This window comes from Balaenoptera ricei, chromosome 7 (genome assembly GCF_028023285.1).
Source record: "Balaenoptera ricei isolate mBalRic1 chromosome 7, mBalRic1.hap2, whole genome shotgun sequence".
Taxonomy (NCBI): Eukaryota; Metazoa; Chordata; class Mammalia; order Artiodactyla; family Balaenopteridae; genus Balaenoptera; species Balaenoptera ricei.
In genome coordinates this window covers 86,418,356-86,445,482 of record NC_082645.1, presented here as the reverse complement: position 1 = coordinate 86,445,482, position 27,127 = coordinate 86,418,356, and the positions used below count along the sequence as shown (strand labels likewise).

At 34.5% G+C, this 27,127-nt stretch overlaps 1 protein-coding gene across 1 annotated transcript; it reads right to left on the bottom strand.

Moving 5' to 3' along the window:
* On the bottom strand, positions 1 to 27,071 carry SGO2 (shugoshin 2). The gene is made up of 9 exons (XM_059927345.1): positions 27,001 to 27,071; positions 24,220 to 24,354; positions 22,163 to 22,338; positions 20,823 to 20,900; positions 20,026 to 20,111; positions 11,768 to 11,976; positions 6,846 to 10,037; positions 5,233 to 5,383; positions 1 to 273 (listed from the first exon to the last, which is right to left on the bottom strand). The coding sequence occupies exons 2-9, from the start codon at positions 24,350 to 24,352 to the stop codon at positions 258 to 260; spliced, it is 4,041 nt and encodes a 1,346-aa protein (XP_059783328.1). The 5' UTR covers positions 24,353 to 24,354; positions 27,001 to 27,071; the 3' UTR covers positions 1 to 257.
* Positions 27,072 to 27,127: the final 56 nt, after the last annotated feature.

Below are 27,127 nucleotides of genomic sequence, written 5' to 3'. Positions count from 1 at the left end.
TTGAAAGGAGCTTAAATGAGCAGGAAGATGTTATAGGATGACCAAAATAATTTTAAAAGCTTAGTATTACAAAATAGCTATTTTATGCATATTATCTATACATGAGAATAAACACTCCATGAAAAGGCAGAAAATGAAAAAGAAAAAAAAAACCCAAAACTTTTTGTCATGCATTTCATCTTCTTGATCTTAGTTATATCCTTGTTTTGACTTGTTATGGTTTGAGAATTCAGAAAAGCCAGAATGTATAAATTCACTCATCTTCTCATCTTCCTGCAAAGTAGAAAAAAAAGGAAGATTAACAATAATAACAACCTAAAGCTAATGCTTTTGCTGCAAAGTATGGAGAGGAAAATTGCTGCATCATACCAGTAGAAAGCAGTTTCCTCAAACCCCAAAGCTTTGTCATATATTTAAAATACTCTATTATAGTGGGAATTATAAATAAGGTTTAAGAGAAATTAACATAGATTTTACACATTTCATGATTTACTATATATTTCCTTTTTATTATGAACTTTAGCATACATATAAGAATATATAAAAATGTACAATTTAAAAACTCAAATAAATGCTGATACACCTACACCCAGGTTAAGAAATAAACTCTTACCACACCTCACAAGCCTCCAGTGTGCCCCTTTCCAGTGTGCTCCTTTTTGCGAGACGAGATCACAGTTCTCTCATCTCCCAAGAAGTAACCACCATTTTGAATTGAGTTCATCAATCCCTTGTTGAATAGTAGCAGAAACAGTGGGCATTCTTGCCTTGTTCCTAATTTAAGTGGAAATACCTCCATTGTCTCCTCATTAAACAAGATACTGCCTTTAGGATTAAGGTACGTATATACAATTTATCATTATAAGAAAGTATCCCTGAATGTCTATCGAGTGTTTTAATCATGAGTGACCGTTGAATTTCGTCAAAGGCTTTTTTCAGCATCTATGAAAAAATCATATGCTTTAGTTTCTTAGGTTTATTAATATGGTATATGATGATAGGTTTTCTAATATTGAACCAACCTTGCATTCCTGGAATAAACCTTACTCGGTCATGGTGTATGTTTTTCATAGCATGGTGTGGATATGCTTTTGTAACTGTGCCATGAGCACTTGAGAGGAATATGTATTCTCTCTTATCAGAGTGTAGAGTTTGATATGTATACATAAGATTTACCCTATTCATTATGTTGTTTAGATCTTCCATCTCCTTACTTATTTCTTGCCCACTTTATTTGTTTCATACTGAGTATATTAAAATCTATTAGTGTGTTCCTATCTGTCTCCATGTATCTCCTGTAGTTTTTGCTTCAAAAAAGTAGTTGTTCTGCTACTTGGTACATAAATATCATAACTATTACATATTCTTTGTGGATTAGGGCTTTTACTATTTAAAATGTCCCCTTTTGTTATGTTCAGTACTTTGGGACTTAAGAGATAAAGACTTTAAAAAATATATTTGTATTACCTTCCTGATAACTCCTGCTGCTCCTATTCTCAATGCCTATGATGACCACTCCATAATATACTGTAAGCAGTTTCCATCAGGATTTATTCTCAGTGGGGGCCTATTAAAAGCTGTGATATACCTGCTGCATGCCATTCCCAATCCAAAAGGAAAAAAACAGCAGCTGGATTGTTATTACTCTTAGTATTTATACTAATGTACATTGTGATATTTGCTTTTAAAAAATTTGCCAACTAAACTGATTACCAGATAATCTGCATGCCCAGAAGATCTAAACTAAAATAGAATACTATTTCATTACAGCATTTTGCTATATTTAGTTTAGAATAGGTAGCTCTTTTAAGAGAATTAATTAAATTAAGTATTATTCAGCAGTAAAAAGGAATGAGAAAAATCTCTACAAATTGATATGGAGTGATTTCCAGAACATACTGTTAAATGATAAGAAGCAAAGCCCAAAAAAGTAGTTAAGTATGCTACCTTTATGTAAGAAAAAGGGTGATATACATATATCTGCTTATTTGTGCAAAAGAAACACAGGGACAATAAACCAGAAACTAAAGGAACTGATTATCCACAGGAGGTGGTGAAAATAGGATAGAAAGGAGGGGTAATGGGAATAGGGTAGCAGGAATGAAAGTAGTTGACACTTCTCTGCATATACCACTTTGTATAGCTCTGACTTGTACAACCCAAGAAATGATTCACATACTCCAAAAGTAAACAACTAAACCTACCAAGATGTGGGAGAAGAAAATGGAATACAAACAAGAACAAATGAATAACATAATTATGTTGAAGGTGGGTGGTAAGAAAAGAACTAACCTAAGACAAAAAGAACTGTACCTAAATGTTATGATCTAGTTAGTATGTTTCTCATAGAGATATGGGTCACCAATTCTGAAACTACTTTATGTGTATGCTAGAATTGAACAAACAAACAAACAAATAAATATATCATAGATAATGAGAGCCAGGCTACTTACCAATAGAGAAAGAAATTAAAAATAAGCAAAGCTAAAATGAACCCTGTGATGTTGAACAGGAATCAGAGGTATCAGTCTAAACTCAAGGTTTTCACTATACACATAGATAGATAAATATATAAGTATGCATATTCATGGATTAGTATAATACATACATTTCCTAGCTCTGTCTGCTGATGGGGCCTAATATCAATTGTCCCTGTGGTAGACAGACTCTGTGGAGGACCCCGCCACGACACCTGCCTACTGGTGTTCATGCCCTTGTATAATACCCTTTCCTTGAATATGGACAGGAGCTGTGGCTTGCATCTGACCAACAGAAATGGCAACGGTGATGGGGTGTCTCCCTTTTGAGTATACGTTTCATTATATAGCACTCCATCTTGCCAGAGGATTTGCTCTAGAGACTCTCTCTGGTTTTGAAGTAAGTGGCCATGTTGGGAGGCCCATGGGGCAAGGAGCTAATGGTGGCCTCTAGGAGCTGAGGATAGCCTCCAGCCAACAGCAAAAAAGCTGGGGCCCAAACCACAAGGAAATGAATTCTGCCAACAATCTGTGTGACCTTGGAGGTGGATTTTCCCCCAGGAGAGCCTCCGGACGAGAATCAGCCTGGATGACACCGTGATTGCAGGTTTGTGAGACACTAAGCAAAGCACCCAACTTAGCTAAGTGCAGATTCCTGGTCCACAGAAACCAAAAGAAAATAAATGTGTGTTGTTTTAAGCCACCAGGTTTACGATAATATTGTTATGCAACAACAGATAATACAACACAACATAAGCAGTGAGAATACCTAGTGCCCAGATCTTGTATTGTACCAATGCTAATTTTCTAGCTTTGATAATGGTACTATAGGTATGTAAGATGTCAGAATTGGGAAAAGCTAGGTAAGGAACATATGAGAAACCTCTTAATATTTTTACAACTTTCTGCTAAGTATAAAATTAGTTCAAAATAAAAAGTTTAACTTACAACTCAATAGGAAAAAGATAACCCAACTGAAAAAAGGGCAAAGGATCTGAATAGACATTTCTTCAAAGAAGATATAAAAATGGCCAATAAGCACATGAAAAGATGCTCAACATCATTAGTCATTAGGGAACTGAAAATCAAAACCATAATAAGATACCACTTCACACTCACTAGTATGGCTAGAATCATCAAAAAGTCAAATAATAACAAGTGTGCTGGTGAGGTTATAGAGAAATCAGAACCCAACAGAGTCCCACTGTTGGTGGGACTATAAGATGGTACGGCAGCTTTGGAAAACTGTCTAGCAGTTCCTCAAATGATTAAACATAGCTAACATATGACTCAGCAGCTCCACAACTAGGCAAATACCCAAGAGAAATGAAAACATATGTACACAAAAAAACTCACAAATGTTTATAGGAGCATTATTTATAATAGCCAAAAGGTGGAAACAACTAAATGATCATCAAAAGACAAATGGATAAACAAAATGTGGTGTATATATACAATAGAATATTTTATTTAGTCATAAAAAGGAATGAAATACTACTCATACATGTTACAACAGGGATGAACCTTGAAAACATTACGCTAAGTGAAAGAAGCCAGTCACAAAGACCACATATTATATGATTTCATTCATATGAAATGTCTGAAGAGGATGTCTATAGAGACAGAAAGTAGGTGATCGGTTGGTTGTCTAGGGCTGAGGGTACAGCAATGACAGCTAAAGGGCATGGGGTTTCTTTTTGAAATGAAGAAACGTTCTTAAATTGACTGTGGTGATGGTGTGCGTATCTGTGAATCTACTAAAACCCACTGAATTGTACAATTTAAATGGGTGAAACATACGACATGTGAACTATAGCTCAATAAAGCTGCTTTTTAAAAAAGCCCTTAGTTAACTGGCTTGTCTTGCACCCTCTCTTGCATTGCTGCCACCTGCTGGTTATTGTTTTAAAATACCTGTCAAAAACGATCAATGTCTAATTTTATAAAAGCAAACACTGAAACAAATGCAAAGAGAAAATTTGAGGATATTTCTCTCTATCCTTTTGGAAATACCATCCCAAATATGATCAGGTTCTCTGAAATAGCAACTTCATTTATCCTTGGAAAAATAAGATTCTGAATAAAACACATATAAAAGGCATTTGGACATTTTTGAGATAATCAAGGAAATGTGAATTGGGATTTGCTATTAGATGACAGTGAGGAATTATTGATAATTTTGTTAGTTGTGATCACTGTTGTCCAGTTTTGTTAAGTTTTTATTTTCTAGAGATATATACAGAAGTGTTTTAGGAATTAAATGACTCAATATTAGGGATTTGCTTTCAAGATACAACAACAAAAAACGGATAGCAGAAGTAAATATGGCAAAATATTGATAACTCTCAAAGCTGAGGGATGGATAAATGGTGGGGGGAGTACTATTCCCTCTTTTGGGGTGCATGTTTGAGGTTTTAAAAAAAAAGAAAAAGGACTATTATTCTTTGAGACCAAAGGACATATAAACACTCTGAATTCTCCTAAGGACAAGGTAGAAAATCAATAAATGGGGGTAACAAATAATGAGGTTTGCAAATTATAGGCAACAAAAAAAAATTTTTAAGCCTGTTCAAAGAATAAAAGAAGACATTTCTTCAAATCTTACCCAGATCATACTGTGGTTGTTACATGTCAACAATACCTGCTTCACTGATACTCAGAAGTTTTCAAATACTAATTCAGGCAGGAATCTTTTTGAAAGCACGTATTTTATAGTACCGCACTGAAATCGCTTTTATGTCATTAAAATACTCACCCTTTGAGACTTGGCTCTTTTAAAGAGAGAGGAGTACACCTTCTTCTTCGGCTTGACAGCTCCGAAGATAGATCTTCTAACTTGTTTTCAGATTTAGCAGTGTTATTTGAAACAAAACTGGTATTTGTCAAGTCCTGTAGCATTCTAACACCTGAAAAGAGTATTGTTTTCAAAAATATTTTTAACAGTATATATAGAAATATGGAACTACATATAGGATATTTACTGGTTTGTAAATTATTGGTAGCAAATTTTTAAACTTAATAATCAAGTTATAACTTTAAATTTTACAAAAGTAGCACTGAAATTATCTGTAAATCAGTTTTTTTCTAGCAATAATGAGAGGAAAACAGACCTACCATTTAAGACAAACTATCAAAGTAGTAGCCTGCAATATTTTTATTCTGAAATCACATTCAGGCTGACAGAAATTCTTCATGAATTCAACTCTAGTCACAGAATCACACAAATTACTGCACATTCATTCAACATTTGTCGTCGACTGCTCACGCTATGAAAGGCACCATGAGGAACAGAGATGAAAGACGGCTCACCAGTCTCTAAAATGTCCTGCAACTCTAGACCTTGGCACTTCTTTTGCGTCAGTATTCCTTTTACCTGAAGTCTTATCCATAAAAATCCTAGTGTTCTACATACATATATTGAAATGTTAGGCTCCCAGTAGAAAACTTTAATTGATATGGGAATGTCTAATGTTGCAAAATTGCTAATAACAAAAGAACGTCAATGTTAAGGGGAAAAAGTGAGGTAAGTAATGTTATATATAGTATGATTTCAAGTATATATTTTAAAATGCATAGATTCAAGCCTGCATGCATATGCCAAAATGTTGACTGCAGTTCTTCTGGGTGATTGTTTTTTCTACTATTTTCTGATTCTCTACTTTCAATTTTCTGCAATGAGTGAGTATTATTTTAATAACTGGGGAAAATAAGAAATAAACACTAAAGGTAAAAATCCTACCTATCCTTTAGGGCTTAAAATGCTATCTATTTGATGATGCCTCTGCAGATTCCTCTAGCCAAAATTATTCCCTGTCATTACATCCCTTAACATGTGTGGTTTTATTAAAGCATTTGCCATATTTAAACACTGTACCTGTTACTTTTCCATACATGTACTCTGAGGAAAGGGAGTTGGTATTGTTTATTTTTTAATCTTCTAAAATACCTAGAATAAGTTTTGATCATATTAAATATATGCTATTGGAGAGAGTCCCAACCTTAAGAAATTTGCAATTGTCTTTGGTAAAATCAAACCAGGGCAATTCATTATTATATCCATTTAAAACACCCAATTGCCTTCAAAAATATGAAAAAGGAAATTATCTGCCTAATGCCATTATCAGACAACTTTGTGCTAAAGGCCAAATATATTTTTTAGTGTATAAATGTCCAAGCCACTCTCATTGTTATCTTCTCAAAGTATTAAACTTTCTTTAAATTCCTCCATATTGCTTCTACAGATCGGGCTACACAATTATACATTGTTTTAAAATTCCATAAAAATCAGTTATAACAGGAAATGCTTTACTGGTTAAATGAAAAAATATATATAATTTTAAAACTTGATCACTTCAGGTATGGACATACCTATTTCTGATCTTTGTGTTCTTTGGTTGACTTTAAATTTCATCTTTTTCATCTTCTCATGCACATCATCACTTATTTGAAAGATGGGTGAGCTCTCCAGAGCAAAATTTTCTTTCAGATTTTTACTAGAAGAAATACTCAAAGGTTTTGAACCCTCAGGAACACTGTTAAAGGAAGAATCTTGTCTGTTAGGTGAATATATCTGAGATAAAGATTTCAACATTTTTGTGTAAAAGTCTGGCTTAATTTTGACAATTTCCTCATTTTCCAAATTTTTTTCCTTAACAGCATATTCAGATTCAACTGATATTCCCTGAACGGTGTCAGATATTATCTCCATTAGTTCATGACTATCTGGAGAAGGATCTACGAAGGTCTTCCTTTTCTTTGATTTGGATGTCATTTTATTTATTTTTTTGACCTGGCACTCTCCTTCCTTTGTCACTTCCACGAAGGGGATATCTCTCTTTTTATTCAGAGTTGTAGTGCTTTGCTTTGGATTCTTATGTAGTTCCATTTGGTTTCCAGGGTCAGAATTTGTCTCATCAGTAGTGTGTTTTAAACCTGGTTCTAAGGAGACAGACGTCTGTGAAGAACCTGTTAAGTGCAAAATAGGTTTGTTGTTACCTTTTGCCAAAATGTTCTTTGCCTTGCCTGACGATTCTTTCCCACGCTTTTTAACTGGTTTATAAGGATTTGAAATTTGACCACCATTTTCTTTTTCATTACTGTTGATTTCCATACAGTATCCACTGATAATACCTTGGCCTTCAAGTCTTTGTTTAGATTTATTTATTTTTAAATTAAGATCTTTTGTATAGCTTTCTTGGCCATGCTCATCTTTATCATTATCCTCATATATCTGGTACATTTCAGAAATTATTTCTGTCTTCCGATTTACTTTCTGCCTAAGCTTCTTATTTATTTTTGATTCATTCTGCTGAGCGGGTTGCTTATCAGTGACATGCTTTTTCAAATCCAACATACTCTGGGTATATAAATTTCCATTATTTTTGGTGGGAAGATAAATCGTTTGAAATTCATTTGTGACTTCTAGGTTTTCAGAAATGGTTTCTTTATCCTTTGGGGTTAGGGAAAAGAAGGCACCTTTTACTGTGTCATGTACACCTTTGTGGTTCAATTCATTTTTTTGGTTCATTTCCAAAATTATTTCTGTCTTCCGACTTACTTTCTGCCTGAGACTCTTATTTATTTTTGATTCATTTTGCTTCCCAGTATCAGTAGCATGCTTTTTCACCCCTAAAAGGTTTTGAGTCTCATAATCACATGGATTCCTATTACCTCTGAGGGAAGGATCAGCTATCTGAAACTCATTTGCATCTTCTAAGTTTTCAGGGATGATTTCTTTATCTTTTTGGGTTAGAGAAAGTAAGTTACCTTTTTCTGGGTCATGCATTCCTTTGTCATCATTCTTATATATTTGGTTGATTTCAGAAATGATTTCTGTCTTCTGACATACCTTTTGCCTAAGCTTCTTATCTAGTTTTGATTCATTTTGACAAGCAGGTTGTATATCATAAACATGCTTTTTCACCCCCAAAACATTTTGAGTGTCATAATCATATAGGTTTCTACTATCTTTGGAAGCAAGAGGAGGTGTTTGAAATTCACTTGTGCCTTCTAGGTTTTCAGAGATAATTTCTTTATCCTGGGTTAGAAAGAAAGAGTTACCCTTTTCTGGGCAATACCCACTTTTGTTATTAGCTAAAAGATTCACTTCGGAAATTATTTCTGTCTTCCGATTTACTTTCTGCCTAAGATTCTTATTAATTTTTGATTCATTTTGCTGAACAGGGTACACGTCGGTGATCTGCTTTTGCAGACCCAATACATTCTGGGTCTCACAATCACACAGGTTTCCATTATTGCTAGTGGAAATACCAGATTTTTGAAAGTCATTTGAAACTTCTAGGTTTCCAGAGATGATTTCTTTATCCTCTCGGGTTTGGAAGGAAAAGTTACCTTTTCCTGGGCCTTGCACATCTTTGGCATTATCCCCAAGTATTTGGTTCATTTCAGAAATTATTTCTGTCTTCCGATTTATTTTCTGCCTAAGCTTCTTATTTATTTTTGATTCATTTTGCTGAGTGGGTTGCATATCAGTGACATGCTTTTTCAAATCTAACATATTTTGGGTCTCATAATCACGTAACTTTCCATTATCTTTGTTGGAAAGATAAGCTGTTTGAAATTCACTTGTGACTCCTAGGTTTTCAGAGGTGGTTTCCTTAACCTTTTGGTTTGGGAATAAGTTATCTTTTTCTAATGTATGAATCACAAATGTCTGTCTAGAAGTTTTACTTTTCTTATAAGCTAGAGAACTAGGACCCATATCAAATTTACTGTCCTGCTGGAATTTATCTGAACTTTGGGAGAAAGAGTATGTTTCCTCTTGATCATCTGTTACATGAATTCTTTTCTTCTTTTTGTTATACTGTGTACTTTGTCTGTCATCCTGATCAAAGCCATTATGAAGGGTTATTTTCTTCAGCATGTTCAACTGAGTCAGCTGTTCAGTACTGAAAATAAAATTTGGTTCTTCTGAATCCCCTTTGCCATCCAGGACAACAGATCTTCTTTCCAGTCCATTTTTGATCTTTTCCTCAATATTCACATCTGAACTATTTTTAAATTGTCTCTTTGATCTTTCTCTCTTTTTTTCAGAGCTTGGATCTTTCACTTTTCTGAAAGTTGTCATTCCACAATCATTTGGTTTTTTATTATCTCTTTTATTTTTAGTGCCTGTTGAAACTGTAACAATTTTGCTTACTTCACTAGCAGTTAAATCCATGTCATCATCATACACAGTTTTTTGCAATTGAAAGTCATCATTAACCTGAACTGGATTCATGCCCTCTGCAGTAGGTTCACTTGTAGACTCAGATGAGGCAGGAAGGCACATTATGTTTCTTTGCATTTTAATATTTGCTTCGTTAGTACAATCTTTTATTTCATTATTCCAATTTAATATTGGACTTGAAATCTGTTGTTGATCCAAATCTGTTACACAGGGAGTGTCTGCAGGATTATTTGATTCCCAAGATGATACTCGTTTTTTCCTTTTAGTCACATTACTAGGAGATGACTTCTTTCTGTGGCTCATCAACTGGGCATTTTTCATCTCACTCATTAGAGAACTCCTGGAACTTTGGTCTGAATGGGAATGGCTTTCTATAAAATAAAGGGAAACAAAACTCAGAAATAAGTAGTAACAAGGAATTTATTATTTTAAACAAATGAGATTAGGAATCAAACTGTTTCAGAGAAAGGATTTCTGACAATGTGTTCTGTTCAGATACTAATATTATGAAGAATCTATGCCGATAAAAAATAAAGTAGGGGACTTCCCTGTGGTCCAGTGGTTAAGAATCTGCCTTTCAATGCAGGGGATGAGAGTTCAATCCCTGGTCAGAGAACTAAGATCCCACATGCCGTGGGGCAACTAACCCCGCGCGCTGCAACTACTGAGCAAGTGGACCACAACTAGAGAGCCCACGTGCTGCAACTACAGAGCCCACGCACTCTGGAGCCCACACGCCACAACTACACAGCCTACGTGCTCTGGAGCCTTTGTGCCACAACTAGAGAGAAGCCCGCATGCCACAGCAGAGGATCCCACATGTCACAATGAAGATCCCGCGTGCCGCAACTAAGGCCCAACACAGCCAAAAATAAAAAATAAATAAATATGTAACAAATAAATAAAGTAGAACTGAATGGAGTAGTCAAAAGTCACATTTTACATTTCTATCTACAGAAAATATATACTGGGAATTCACTCTGCCTTGGCCTCAGCAGTAGAGTGGAGAATAGCCAACAATAGAGCCATTAACATTAACATATGTTTCTAAGTGAGAGGAGTCTGGGAAACGAACCCAAGTAACAGTGATAACTCTGATAAGGATTACTATCAAAATGTTATCAGCAGGTACCTAAAGTTTATAAAAATTATATACACACAGTCATATACCTTTTAGAAAGGAAAAATAATTCAAACTCCAAATTCAATATAGTTATGGTTCCATATCCCAATCTGAAATTCTATGTTAAATATATAAGCCAGACTACACCACAGGATTATTATTTTAAAATACCATATAATTAAAATGTAAGTGTCATCATTTTTTCTTGCTCAACCATCACCTAGGCTCAAGTTCTTGCTTTATCACCAATTGGTTATGATCTTGAAAAAGTCACTACACTTATCTAGAACCTCAATTTTTATATCTATGAAAAAGAGAAGATATAACTAAATAATATATCATGTCTTTCAATTCATAAGCTAAGATACCAAGAAAAGCTCTTTAGGCCAGCTCACTTCTAAATACTGTTTCCAGAGTAGTAGTATTAGGCCACTGTAGACCTGACATTTGTTAGCATATTTACTTTTTTTTGGCTGCATTGGGTCTTCGTTGCTGTGCGTGGGCCTTCTCTAGTTGCGGTGAGCCGGGGCTACTCTTTGTTGTGGTGCATGGGTTTCTCATTGCAGTGGCTTCTCTTGTTGTGGAGCACAAGCTCTAGGTGCACAGGTTTCAGCAGCTGTGGCACACGGGCTCAGTAGTTGTGGCTCACGAGCTCTAGAGCGCAGGCTCAGTAGTTGTGGCGCATGGGCTTAGTTGCTCCATGGCATGTGGGATCTTCCTGGAACAGGGACTGAACCTGTGTCCCCTGCATTGGCAGGCAGATTCTTAACCACTGCACCACCAGGGAAGTCCTGGCATATTTACTTTTAAACTAATTTTTTCACCAGAAATTTTAAATAGTAGAAGTTAGGAAATCTGTAACATAAGAAGTCTAACTTATTAACTGTTTATACATGATGGCCCCCAAGAAGAAAATCCAATGAATGTTAACTATTTAATACTGACACTCAAAATGAATTAAAAAAAAAAAAATCTCACCTTTGGGAAGTATATCAACAATAGAAGAAATGTGTTTTGAATCATTTACACCACAAACATTCTGATCATTTTCTTTAAGAAATAACAATTCCAAGTTATGCTGAGTTGATACCAAAGAGGGGCTATCAGGTGATGTCTTTGACATGATATTGCCACACTGCATTTTCTCTTTATCGTCATCATCATCATCATTTGAAGTTAATGGAACCCTAAAAGCAAGTAAGAATGAATGAGGAATTTTGTATTTTACAAAAATTATTTAGAAAATTACATGGATAGTTCTTTCTATATTCCATTTATTTAAGAGCCAACCACAAACCCACCCTGATACCATTTTGTGTTCAATGAAGGCAATTATAGGTAGGAAATAGGTAGTTTCTAATAGTACGGAGGAGTAAAACAGGAATGCTTCTTATCCCCTTATCTCCAGTGACTCCAAAAGGAGATAAATGATATAATCACTGGTTGAGCTATTAGGACAATAATATTAATGAAATGAATAAAGTTCAAACATACTTATAAATATTCATGTATAATACTTATAATTTTCCTGTAATTAATTCTATGGAAAAGCCAAAACTCTTCCTCTGGTTTCAAACAAGTACAACTTGTATGTAAAGTTTTGTGTGTAATAAAGTCTACTGTGTTTCCAAAAGGTATCCATGTAAACTAAAGCCATATTCCTAGAGTAGTTAAATCTATGGGGGGAAAAAGAAATCTATGGAAATAGACAAAATGACCTTTTTGAATTCAGAGAAGAAAGAGTAATATGCTCCAATGATAAGGATTTTGCTTTGTATGCCAAACAAATCATAGATATTTAAAAATTACTGATAATGATAAAAATAAATACTAGAAAATATTTGTTAAAAATTTAAAGGCACCTATTAGTAGAATAGCCATTGGGAGGAAATGTCTATACCACTTGAAGAAACAGGTTAGCAAAAATTGTTTATTTTACAGAGGAGAGGTTCTGCTTCAGGTAATGGCCAAACAGCTACTATTGAATCAACCTTATCAAACATAATGACTACAAATTCTGGACAAAATATAAAAAAAACAACTACCTGAAGTCACTGGAGAGTGAATAAAAAGCAACTAGATACAGAAGAGGGATTGGCACTTAGAAAAAGGGTGAGCTTCTCACTGTTTACAAACCTCAGTCAGTGCCACATTTTCTAGAAGTTAGAAATCCAGTCTTATTAGTTCAAGGTCAGAATTCGGGGCAACTACAACTGCTGTAAAGTGTGTGTGATGGGAGAAATAACAGGAAAAGTAGACAGGGGAGCCCCAAATTTTGTGCATAACCTCTCTCCAAATCTCTAGCTCATTCCTGAATCACATATATGAGAAAGATTCCAAGCGGCCCAGCTAAGGATTATAGAACTGAAATGAGATTTCATATGTTGTTCATCACAGGGAAGTAATAACAAGTCTGAGTATTATTAACCAGCCATTAAAAGGAATGAAATACTAATACGTGCTATAATATGGATGAAACTTGAAAATGTTATGCCAAGTGAAAGAAGCCAGACACAAAAGGCGACATATTGTGTGATTCCATTCATATGAAATGTCCAAAATAGGCAATCCATAGAGACAGAAAGTGGATTAGTGGTTGCTGGGGGCTGGGGAAGAAGAGATGAGAAATGACTACTAATGGATATAGATTTTCTTTTTGGAGTGATGAAAATATTCTGGAATTGGAGAGTGGTGAATGTTGCACAACTTTGTGAATATATTAAAAACCACTGCATTGTATACTTTAAAAAATAAACTTCATATTATGAGAAATTTTATGTTATGTGAACTATATCTCAATTTTTAAAAAATAAGTAGAAAAAAGGAAATAATAAGGTACAGACACCAAAGAAATATGAAACTGAAAAAAAATTGAGAAAAAACAAAAATCAATGAAACCAAAAGCTGAGTTTTTTTAAGAGATCCGTAAAATTGACATAACTCTAACTAGTTTGATCAAACTTTACTGTCTAGATGAAATGGATAATTTTCTAAAAAGACAAATATTTTCTAAGTTGACCTGAAAAGAACAGAAAATCTGAAAAGCCCTCCATATCTATCTAAGAAATGAAATTAGTAATTAAAAACTCCAGACCCACTTCTCTTATGAATTCTCTCAAATACTTAAGGGAGAAATACCAATTGTACAATTTTTTTCAGAAAATGGAGGAAGAGGGAATGCTTCTTATCTCATTTTACAAAGCCAGCATAACCATTATCAAAACCTATCAAATATATAATAAGAAAATTATAGAACAATATTCCTTATGAAAATAAGTACAAAATTCTTTAAGTAATTATTAGCAAATCAAATTCATCAACACATAGAAAGAATAATACACCATTATTATACACCATGACCAAGAGGAATTTATTCTAGGAATGTAAGGTTGGTTTAACATTAAAAAAATCAAAGTCACATTAATAGAACAAAGGAGAAAAGTTATGATTCTCTCCACAAATTCAGAAAAAACAAATTTGACAAAATTCAATACAAATTCATTATTAAAACTCTCAGCAAACCAGAATAAAAAGGAACTTCCTCAACTTGCAGGAACGGTGCCAACTTTTCAACAGTAAAGACAGAAGCCAGAAGACAATGAAATGATACCTTTAAATTGCTAAAATTTAATAACCTAAAGTTTTATAATTGCAAACATAATCTTTAAAAATGAAGGTGATATAAATATGTTTCCAGAAAAATAAAAGCTGAGTGGATGCATTGCTAGTACCTGCACTAAATAATAAAGGATTTCTTCAGGCAGAAGGAAAATTATCTCAGAAGGAAATAAAACACAAGAAGCTTATTTGTGAATTTTACCTCAATAAAGCTGGACAAACAAAAAATAAAATACAATTAAAAAGGAGCATACAATTAAAAAATGCAGGAAGCAATATGAAGAAATTGGAAATGAATATTGACTACACAAAACAGTGAAAGTAGTTAATTTGTGGGATTAAAATATATGCAGAATGAAAATACATAATAATAACATAAAGGCAGGACACAGGAATGTCGAGTCGAAGTGTTCGAAGGTGCTAGCATTACTGAGGAATGTTAATACAATAATCAGTATTAGAGTATAATAAATCAAGGATTAGTGTTGCTATCATTAGGGTCATCATAAAGGAATAGAAGTTAACAGACAAGGAAAATTAAATTATGAAAAATATTTTATTTCAAATGAAATAAAGAAAGGAAAGAAAAAGGAACATAAAACAGGTGGCTCAAATAGAAAATAACTAGATGGCAGATATAAATCCAACTCTCTCAGGAATTATATTAAATGTAAACATAACAGCTATTCTAAATAAAAGATATGATATTACATTAAATTAATTTTTTAAAAAAGGTAAACCTACATGCATTTTAAATATAACAGAGAGTTTGAAAGTATAGAAAAGGACACACCATGGCAATGTTATATCAGACAAGTAGACTTTAAAGCAGTATCATTTCCAGAATTATTTCATATTGATGAAACAATTTATCAGGAAAACAAATCAATCCTAAATTTATATGCATCTAGTAACAACTTTAAAATATATAAGCAAAAAACTGACAGAACTAAAAGGAGAAATAGATAAATCCATAATCACAGTGGTAGACTTTAATGCACTTCTCTCAAAAGCTGATAAACAGACAAGAGAAGCAGGAAAGATATGGAAAGTCTGAACAATATAATCAGCAAACCTGACATAATTGACATATATAAAATACTGCATCCAACAGCCACAAAATACACATTCTTTCCATGTGTACCAAAAATATTTACCAAATTAGACCAAGCTGTGTTCTAATGCAAGTCTCAGTAAATTTAAAACGACTAAAATCACTTGAACTATATTCTGTAATCACAAAGGAATTAAATTAGAAACCAACAAAAAGTAATTAGAAGAAAACACCCAGCTGCTTGGAGATTAAATAAGCTTGTAAATGATCCATGAGTCAAACAATGTATCTGAACCGAAGGTAATAAATACTTTGAAATAAATGATAATAAGGATACAGCTTATCAAAAAATGTGGGATGCAGCTAAAGGAGAAAAATAGCCTTAAATGTAGGCAGCTATGCCCCAACAACTTCATATTTTTGAAAAGGCTTAAAAACAATAATCTAAACCATTTTAAGAAACAAATAATTACAGTAATAATAAAACTTTTAAATTGAAAAGATAAACACAACACTGTAAATCAACTATACTTCAATAAAATTTAAAAAAGAAAAGGTAATAAGAAGCAGAATAAACGCAATAGGAAATAAATATACTAAAAGAAGGATCAACATAACCCCAAAGATGATTCATCTTTGCGAAGATGATAACATTGATAAATCTCTAGGGCAAAACTAATCAAGAAAAAAGTGAGAAAAAACAAATAGCCAATATTGAGAAAGAAAAAGAGAACATCATTATGTACCCTACAGCAGACATTAAACGTGTGACTAAAGCTATTCTGAACAATTATATGCCAATAATTTGATATTTTAAATGAAATGGACAAATCTTTTTAAAAATTAACAAACCTGACAAAAGAAGAAATAGAAAAGCTGAATATTCTTACATCTATTAAAATGGGATGTTATCAAAAATGTTTCCACAAAAAAACTTCAGGTCCAGATAACTTCTCCCAAATATTTAAAGAAAAAATATTTTTTTACACAAATACTTCCAGAAAATAGAAAGAGGGGTATTTATCAATTCACTTACTGTGACCAGCATAATATAAATATCAAAACTTGACAAAATATATTATAATAAAGGAAAATTATACATCATCTTCATTATTAAAATACATGCAAAAATCCTTTAAAGGATTAGCAAAATAAATTTAGTGATATGTATCAAAGGGATATATCATCAGGAGCGATTCATTTCAAGATTATAAGTGACTTAACATTAAAAATATCAATTATAATTCATTACCTTAGTAGAAAAAATATTAAAAATTCATTACATTAATAGAAAAAAAGAGAAAAATATTATCTTCTCAATAGTGACAGAAAAAGCATTTGATAAAATCCAACAGCCATTGATGAAAAAACTCTCAGCAAACTAGGAGTACAATGGAACTACTTTAATCTGATAAGGAGAATCTATAAGAACCTAAGAGCAAACATATTAAATAATGGGACTACAATAAGAATACCCACTGTTAGTACTTTTATTCATTACTGAACAAGAAATAATCAGTCCAACAAGGTAAGAAACAAAAGATAAAAGGCCTATAAACTGGAGAGGCGGGTGAAGGGAAAACTGTTCTTATTTACAAATAATAAAATTCTATTAATAGAAAATTTTAAAAAAACTATGGATAAACTATTAAAATTAATAGCAACGTCAATATAAACAAGGTCAATATTCAAAAATTAGTTGTATTTCTATATACTATCATCAAAAAGAAAAAGACAATTTGAAAACTATCAAGAATAGTACTAAAAAAAGAAAAAATAAATAAATAAATAAATAAAAAGAATAGCACTAAAAACATCAAATAAGTAGGAATAAATGTAAGATGTGCAATAGCTGTATTCTAAAAGCTCTGAAACTACATACATAATATCTAAAAAACAGAGTGATATACCATGGTAATGGATGAAACACTCACTTTTATAAAGTGTCAATTTTCCCCAAACTGAACTATATTCTACATAATCCCAATCAAAATTCCAGGTGTGTGTGTGTGTGTGTGTGTGTGTGTGTGTGTGTATGTAAACTGACAAGCTGATTCTAAAATTCACATGGAAATGCAAAAGGCCAAGAAATATATATTTTTAAAGCATAAATAACTAAAATAGAGATTCAAACTATCAAATATCGAGACTTATTATAAAGCTAGTAATTAAGATAGTGTGGTTTTGACAAAAAGACTCATGTAATAGAATAGTGAGTTCAGAAATAGACCCATACATATCCAGTCACTTGATTTTTTATACAGATGACAGTGCAATGAGGTGGGGAAAGGATGGTCTTTTCAATAAATGGTTCAAGGTCAACAGGATTTTCACACTAAAAAAATAAATGACTTTTCTCTCACATCATACCCAAAATTCTAGGTAGACTGAAGATCTAAACATGAAAGAGAAAATAATAAAGGTTTTAAAAGAAAACATACATAGGAGAACACATCATGACCTTGCAATTGGTAAAGGCTTTCTTAAAAGACACAGAAAGCATAACCATAAGAGGGAGGGGGACAAACAGATATAGATATATAAACTGGGTTCATCCAAAGATACCATTAAGAGAGCAAAGAGGCAAGCCACAGAGTAACAGACATTTGTATGCACAAAGAATTTATACACATTGTATAGAAAGAACTCCTACAAATCTGCAAAGAAAAAAAAAAAGATAACCTGATAGAAAGAAAATAAACATATAAACAGATGCCTAACTTCATTAAGTATCGGGAAATTAAAACTTCAGCGTAATACCTCTACACCCCATATGGCTAAAATGAAAAAGACAGACAATAACAAGTGTTGTTGGAGATACATAACAACAGGAATTCTCATATATTGCTGTTAGAAATGTAAACTGGCATAATCCCTTTAGAAAACTGTTTAGCAGTTCCTTGCAAAGCCAAATACAGGTAAACCCAGCAATTCTACTCCTAAGTATATACCCAACAGAAATGTTTATATATATTAATCAAAAGGCAGACACAAGGTAGAATTATTTATAATAGACCAAACCTAGCAAAAAAACTAATAACAGAAGGATGGATAAATTATGGAATAATCATACAATGGAATACTACACAGCAATGAGAATGACTGATCTACAACTACATAGGACAATATGGATGAAATCTCATGAACACAATGTTGAGTTACAGGAGCCAGAGACCAAAATCATACATCCTATATGATTTCATTATAGGAAATTCAAAACTAGGCAAAATTAATTAATCTACAATGTTAGTAGTCAGGATAATATTTATCCTTGGGTGGGTGATGAGTAGTGACTGGCAAGGGGCACAAGGATATCTGAGGTACTGGTAATAATCTGTTTCTTGGTCTGGATATTGGCTATACCATATAGTGTTCACTGTGAAAATTCATCATTCTCTAAAGATTTTGGCACTTTTCTAAAATGTACATTATACTTCAAACAAAAGTTTACTTAAAAAAACACAAGAAAATTTTCTGGAGGGCAAGTTAACACTTGATTCATACATTTACATGAAATAATGCATGCATAATGACAGCCAAGATTTTCTTGAAAAAGAACTGAGCACCTACAAGACAACAAAATGTACTATTTTAAAACTATATTAATTAAAATGTACAGGTGCAATGTGGTGCCAGTACAGAAGAGACAAAACAATGGAACAAACTGGAATGAATAGAAAATGACACAGTGGATAAAAGAATTTTTTTTTTACTATAGTACAGATACCACTTCAATACATAAGTGCACTTTGTACACTTAAAAAAATGCATTAAACCTATAATTTATGTAACAGAAAGATCATTGTCTAAAAGAGACAAGACAATTCTGATCAATGCTATTAATTCACTGAGTCATTTTACCTCTCTGGACCTCAGTAACTGTCTTTAAAAGTGATAGGTTTGAAATAGGGTATTTACTAAGATTATAATCAAATTAATCAAGAAATGGGAATTTTGGTCAGGAGAATAGTAATGATGAAAGTTAATTTTAAAGTCTGAGTAGTATGCAAGATAATAAAGGTAGAAATAGTTATCAGATTTACCCAGCAGAAAACATGAGGCCAGTGGTGACCTGGAGGAAAAGAAAGAACTGAAGAGTAGCAGGATTCTATAGATGACCTTGGTTATTGAATTGATGGGTAAGTTTCCTTGGAGCCCTGGAAATACAACCTGTAGCAAGATACCACAACCATCTCATTTCTACCTTAACAGGCAACTACAGGTTGATGAAACCTGAACATTGCATAACACACACAGATTATGTTGTATGAAAATCTAAGTATTCTGAACCAGTGTAATTCAAACCTATGTAACTCAAGGTCTACCTGTGCCTCTTTCTTCTCTAGAAACTATGGGAAAACTGAATATTATTTCAAAGTTTAAAGCTGAATTCTATTAGATTATATCTTCAATTTCTTTCACTGATACAATATTGACAAGTATTTCATTATTTATTTTTAAATGTTTTTCTGTGTCGAGGAAGCAAACCAAATAAAAACTTTTCGAAGTCCAATTCAGGTAAAAGTGCACCAGTCAGTATTTAACCAAGTTTTGAAGCAATTACCTTGCAAATGGAAGACACATCAATTTGCACTGTTTACTAACCCGTTTCTTCTTGCTACTTGGCAGAAGAAAGGGACTCTGATGGAACTATTTTTGAAAAGAACAAAGAAAATGAAAATGAATGAAATTTCTAATCTCATTAGATCATGTTTGTCATTAAAGTACCAAATTATACAAGGATATTAACAGTAATAGAACAATTCTTGCATTTAGCCTTCAATAGTTTAATGAGAATAATGTGATGATAAGGTTAAACACAGTTCATCCTTAATCATGTCATACAAAGATAATCACTACTAATATTTTGGTATATAACCTCCCAAACTTTATTCTATGCCTATGAATAAATACACACGTCTATACTCATGCATATACAATATTTCTACATATACATTTGACCCTTGAAGAACATGGGGATCTAGGATCTACCTCTATTTTATTCCCCTAATAGTTTTTCGATTGTGTCCATGTTTTTAAAAATAATACAAATTCTTCCCTAATTTGAAATACGACTTTTCTACTAATATCTTTTATGTTTTTGAGTCTGTTTTGTCTTGTGTTCCATGAGCTGTCTAATCCTGTGTTACTTTTAATCAAAAGCTAATTTTTATATAAAAATTTCAATAACCAATTGTATCAAATAATAATGTGCTGTTAGCCAATTAAAATTAATATTATCTCCATTCCTTGGTATAAAGTTTAAGATATGCATCTCTAACCTTGATGCTACTTAACTTATCTCAATTATCCTCAATAATGCTAAAAATATTACACTATTTAGACACAAATTCTACTTACCTCAGAAAGAGTGCTCATTTCAATTGCAGTTATCAAGTTATTGTTCATGAGTGCTTCTATTTCTATAAGCTTCTTATTCTGAAATAAAGAAAGAGCCTTCTAATCAACTAAGATTTGGAGTTTATTATACCATACATTTACAAATACCATCAGCTGAGAAGACTTAAAAAATAACAGATCACATTAGGCTAAAAAGGTGCTACACTGCATAGTTCAAACAGACACAGACACAGACACATATGCACACGTTTTGAATGCTTTTGAGCTATCAATCATAAATTTTCCTACTTTTTTTTTTTTTGGCAGCACCACGCGGCATGTGGGATCTTAGTTCCCTGACCAGGGATCGAACTCGAGCTCCCTGCATTGGAAGCACAATGTCTTAGCCACTGAACCGCCAGGGAAGTCCCTTCCTATATTTTTAATCTTCTCATAATAATAATACATCATGTGGCAACTGAACACAGTTTGTCAGCCACAGGAATTTAACCTCCAAGAAGTATAGTAAGTCATTTTTCCATTTTAAATTAATTTCTACTCATTTTGGAGTTAGAGCTATAGCTGTAGCTTTAACCTAGCTAAGCACTGGCTCTTACTGCCCTGCTGTGGACAGAGTTGGAAGTTGGAAGGAAAAGCAAGGACTACAATCTTCATTCTACTTGGCTTGTAGCCAGTGGAATGTTGCCATTAACAGAGAATACAAACACTCAGGGAACTTCCCTCCTTTCAACTCACTGGAGGAATTATGCCCATCTTCTTAAAATATATTAATGTATCAAGTTTTGCTTATGATAAGCAATCAAATGTTGATCAAGGTATTATATTAGTTTGCAGAGCCACAAGTACACATTTAGAATGTAGATTCAAGACACCTATTTTATTACCCATTAACAGTTTGTCTATTAACATGGCACACTCGGGCTTCCCTGGTGGCGCAGTGGTTGGGAATCTGCCTGCCAATGCAGAGCACACGGGTTCGAGCCCTGGTCTGGGAGGATCCCACATGCCGCGGAGCAGCTGGGCCCGTGAGCCACAATTACTGAGCCTGCGCATCTGGAGCCTGTGCTCTGCAGCAAGAGAGGCCGCGATAATGAGAGGCCCGCGCACCGCGATGAAGAGTGGCCCCCACTTGCCACAACTAGAGAAAGCCCTCGCACAGAAACGAAGACCCAACACAGCCATAAAAAAATTAATTAATTAATTAATTAATTAATTAAAAAAAACAAAACACATGGCACACTCTTTCAATAATTTTTTTACATTAATTACAGGTTTGAAAAGCATTTAGAGCTTCTAAAATAATACAGTTTTAGAATTCAAACACAATATAGTTTCCATACCAAATTATTTAGCTTTAGACGAAGAAATGTGTTCTCAAAATTCAGTTTCTCCACTTCTTTTTGCAATAGCATCTTTTCAGTTGTAATTCTTCGAGAATTCTCTTTCTCTCTGCTAAGAGCTTGAGCTAATGCCCTGTTGTTGTGCTTTAAAGAAATTTTGAAAATAGAAGAATTGTCTGTAAAAAAATTGTAAGAGTTAATGTTGAACATCTTAATACATTTTCATATTCCTTAATAAAACTACTTTGGACAAAACATATTTCACTTTGTAAGTTTTAGCTGAAGTTAGAAAAGAAGAGCATGAAAACACAGATGGAATTTTGAAAAAAATGTACCCAGAGTTTGGAGCTGAAGAAATAAAAGCTAGATAGAAGGTGAATAAGAGTTGTGAGAAATGCAGAATGTTTGTGAATACAGAGTTAGGAATAAGAGGACTCTAATATAGACACAGTATTCTAGATAATTAGATCAGTCACAAAAACTAAATCTTGATACTTGTTGCTCTGCCTTCCTTCCTCCTTTTGACTAGGAGGTAGAATGCAGAAGCTGATCCCACAGCTCTAACTAAAGATGTCCTAGAGAAATTAGGGTAGCCAATCTGTGAAAATTTTAGAGCCAGTTTCTGTGGCTCCAGAACTGAACAAATTAATGCTCCCAAAGTCCATTTTTCAAAACCTCAAGTAGAAAGGCAGCATACTTACTGTAATGTTGGACAGATCATCTAAACCCTGTGGGATCTTCTACCTCCACCTTAGATATCCTACCTCTTATTTCTAGGCATCTATTGCAATCTAAACTTGACCCCTTCTCTTTACAAGTACTATGTAAATATAATTTAAATCAGAATGCTTTCCCGTTATTAGCAAAAGAAATTTAATTGTGAATTCCTTGGTAACGCTCACCTTACATATAGTGTTCCCTTAGTACACCTAAAGCATAATTATATTTTCATAATTTTGATTTACATGCCACTATTCAATAACACATCCCGTGGATTTAAAGTTATAGTATATGTAATATGTTTTATAATAGTAATATATATTTTTATGTAATAGTATTAATAGCTATAGTAATAGTAATGGTAATAATAGTTTATAATACTAATAATATTTTTTTAAATACTCAGGGAAAGCTTGGGCGTCTAACAAAAACAGAGTCCAAAAAGTACTTTATTTTTGGCACAAAGAAAGTAGATTCAGACAGCCACCTATGACATATCAAGTGGAAATAGACTAGAACCAGTTTAGAACTTCCAGAAGCTAAAGGTTAATAACATTTTCCTGTTGCACTCCTCAGACTCAGTGTATTCCTTCACAGCAGTGGGCATGCAATGGTCCTGCCAACGAGAATAGGAAACTGCCACTATAGAAAGTGATCTAATACAAAAGATGGTCCTAGAGACCTGGGTAGGAGCAACATTACGATTTAAAGATACTCAGGAGGCTGGGCTATTTTTTCACACGTGTTGATCAACAGGAAACCTCCCCCAATCCTGCTAAGATGGAAATGAATCATTGAGATAATTTTCAGAAGTAATGAAAATTTATCTTGGGGCGTTTCCCTGACTTTTTTTTTTTTTTTGCCTTCTGATATCTTAGCTCCAGAATCCATGAAACACCATCTCCAAAGAGCTCAGTGCCCTCAGGATGAGCTTTGGTTACATAAAATCACCCACTACAGCACACTATCTGGGCCAACCACCTCTAGATTACCCATCATCCAAATGCTGCAATATGTCAGAAGGACAATCCGTCACTTTTTTTTCAGCTCTTTTTCAGAAATGTCACGTTGGTATTTTCTTTGCAGTGTAGGAGGTAGCTGCCTTGGGCCACCCCAGCCTCACTGCTGAAAATTCAGCTGTCACCACTGACAGTAAATCATCATAACCATCCAACTAACAGGAGTTGAAGGAGATAGGAAGAACTGAACAGAGAAAGTCTCATTTAACAAAATAGTCATTTTAGTCATTTTCTATACTTGAAAAAGCATCAAATACTATATCAATTCTCCAGAAAAAAGTAAAAATGTGAGTATACTTTAAGACTAATAACACTTACTTATTATTTTTGTTTTGATTTTTGAAGCAAGAGAAACATTCAACTTAGCAGCCTTTGAAATTCTTTTCTCTTTCACATGTCTTTTAATTCCTGAGGTAAAAAGTGAACCAGTTTCCATCACTGGGTACTCCATCACTGAAGTAAAAAAAAGAAAGAAAGAAAGCAGGAAATCATAGTATTAATAAACGGAAAAAGGATAACTGATAAATACATTCTAAGAAGTAAATCATGACTGAAATAATATACTTTATACATATTTGCAGAACCCTTCATATAAAATCTGAAAGTATGAATATAATCAAAAGTGGCTTAAAAGTAGAATCCTAAAAAGGTAAATGACTTTGTTTTTTCGTTCAAACCTATATCATTATATCTGCCTGCCAGGAGCTAGGCTAGGCACTGGGGACAAAAAACAGGATACAGCTGCATAGGAAGGCATAGTCATGGAATGCACAGTCCAGTGTGGGCACAGACTCTATTGTGATACAAAGTAAGAAGTGTAACCTTAGAGACATGCACAGAAGAAATATACCTAATCCTATGGGGACTGTTCCCACTTCATCCTCGGACATACACTTCATTTCTCTGCAGCCTTTACAGCAAAACTCCTTAAAAAAATTGCCTATACTCAGTTTCCAATCTTCTTGTAACCCTATTTCACTCAGGCTTTCACTCAATTCCAACAAAACTGCTTTTGCAAAGGTTTCTAATGACCTCCACACTGCTAATCTAATGGTCAGTTCTCAGTCCGCATCTAACTTGATCTAAGAGCAGCATTTAATGTGGTTAATTTCTCTTTCCTCCTCAAAAACGATATTTCCTCAGCTACCAGAACACCAAACTCCTGGGTTGTTTTTTTTTTTCCCTAGCTATCTAGCTGCTTCTTTCCAGTCTCTTTTACAGATTCTTCCAACCTATAATAAGTTCTCTCCTTGGATTTCTTCTCTTTATCTACCCTCAATCTTTTGGTGTATTTTATGTATTTAAGTCATGGCTTAAAATACTACCTAGATATCAAGAACCCCAAAATTTATGTCCTCTGTCTGGATCTCTTTCCTGAACTTCCCTGGATTCATATAGTTGTCTACTCCACAATTCCACTTGGATAACTAAAATAGCATATCAAACTTAACCTGCCCAAACCTGCTTCACTCAGAGCCTTCCCCACTTCAGTTAATGGCAACTCCATCCTTCCAGTTGCTCTAGTCAAAAATCTCTCACATCCCAATTTACCTTCACAATGCATTTAGAATCTGACGACTTCTCAGTATCTCCACTGCTACCAACCTAGACTAAAGCACTAACATGTCTCACCTGAATTATTTCAATAGCCTCTTACCTCCCTACTTCCACTCCTGCCCTCACTACCATGTATTAATCTATACTTTCTAAAACTCTCCACCACCTGCTCTTCTTCCCATTTCTGTAACTTTAAATTCCTCCTTCTCTCCCCCTAGTCCATTCCTCTCAAGCCACAGTGGCCACCAAGATCTAACTGCTCCTGACATATGCCAGGCATTCTTCAGCTTCAGGTCCCTTGTATTGGAGTACCCATTCCAGGGTGACTTACCACACAGAGATTGAGGTACAGTCATTCCTTGGTATCTGCAGGGTACTAGTTGCAGGACTCCCACAGATACCCAAATCCACCATGCTCAGGTCCGTTATATAAAATGGCATAGTATTTACATATAACCTGGGCACATCCTTCTGCATAGTTTAGATTACTTATAGTACCTAATACAATGTAAATAGTTGTAGATGCAATATAAATGTTATGTAAATAGTTGCTCGGCAATTAGCAAATCAAACTTTGCTTTTTGGAACTTTCTGGAATTTTCCCCAATTTTTTCCATCAGTGATTCGGTTGGTTGAAGGAGATGATTCGGAACCCGAGAGTCGGACAGGAGAGCCGACTGTATTATAAATAGTGGTTAGACTGTGTTGGTGCCCCAGTTCTAATATTTCATAGCTATGTGATCCTAGCATCTCCAAGTCTCAATTTCCAGACTTAGAAAATTATAAAAAGTCAGAGCATCTCACTGTAGGGACTTAATGAGCCAACGCATATACAGTGCCTAGTACTGGACGTAGCACAGAGCGCTCACTAACATTACCTATATATTATTACTCTGTAGCTCTTGTCTGGCTAGCATCTCGGCTAAAGCAGAACTACTCAATCCCACATCCAATTCTCCTGAGTTGGATTCCTCATCTAGAAAAATCACAGTCCCTATTTGCCTACCGAAATCCTACCTGTGCGTCAAGACCCAGTTCTGGTTCTAAGTTCTTCCCAGTCGTCTATCAACGCTTCCCCTTCAGTCAGCCTCCCTTTTAATCGAGCGCTCCAAAGGAAAGGGCTCCTCCAAGAACTTGAGTAAGCAGTCTCTAACATTCATTCAGCCTATTTACTGAGCGCTCACAGTGAGCCAGATACTGTTCTAAAAGCAGTAGAGCAGTCATATAGACAGAAATCCCTTCCTACAGGAGCTGGGTTTCTGCCTGGCGGCTGGCCCCCCTCATGGAGCCGAGAGCTCAAATCCCAGGGGCAAGAAGCAGCGACTCAGATCCAAACCAGGGCCTTCCTCAAGAAGCCCCTCCGAGCCAGCACTGGGCCCGGGAGCCGGGAGACCCGAGGCTGAGTGGGCGGGGCCGCGGGCCGCGCGCGGCTCGGCGGACCAGAGACCCGGGAGGGCAGCGCCGGGAGGTTCAGCTCAGGAAAGGCATGGGTCCCGCCAGACAAGGCAAGGCCACGCCAAATGTCACAAGTCACCGACTTACCGCTTTTTCAGCGTGGTGGGACCACCACTCAGCTCCCGGAGCCCAGCCCTCGGGGCCAAGGCTTGGGTTTAAACTCCGTAGCCGTTAGCGGTTGCCTCGTCAGCCAATCAGGTCCCGAGAAGGCGGC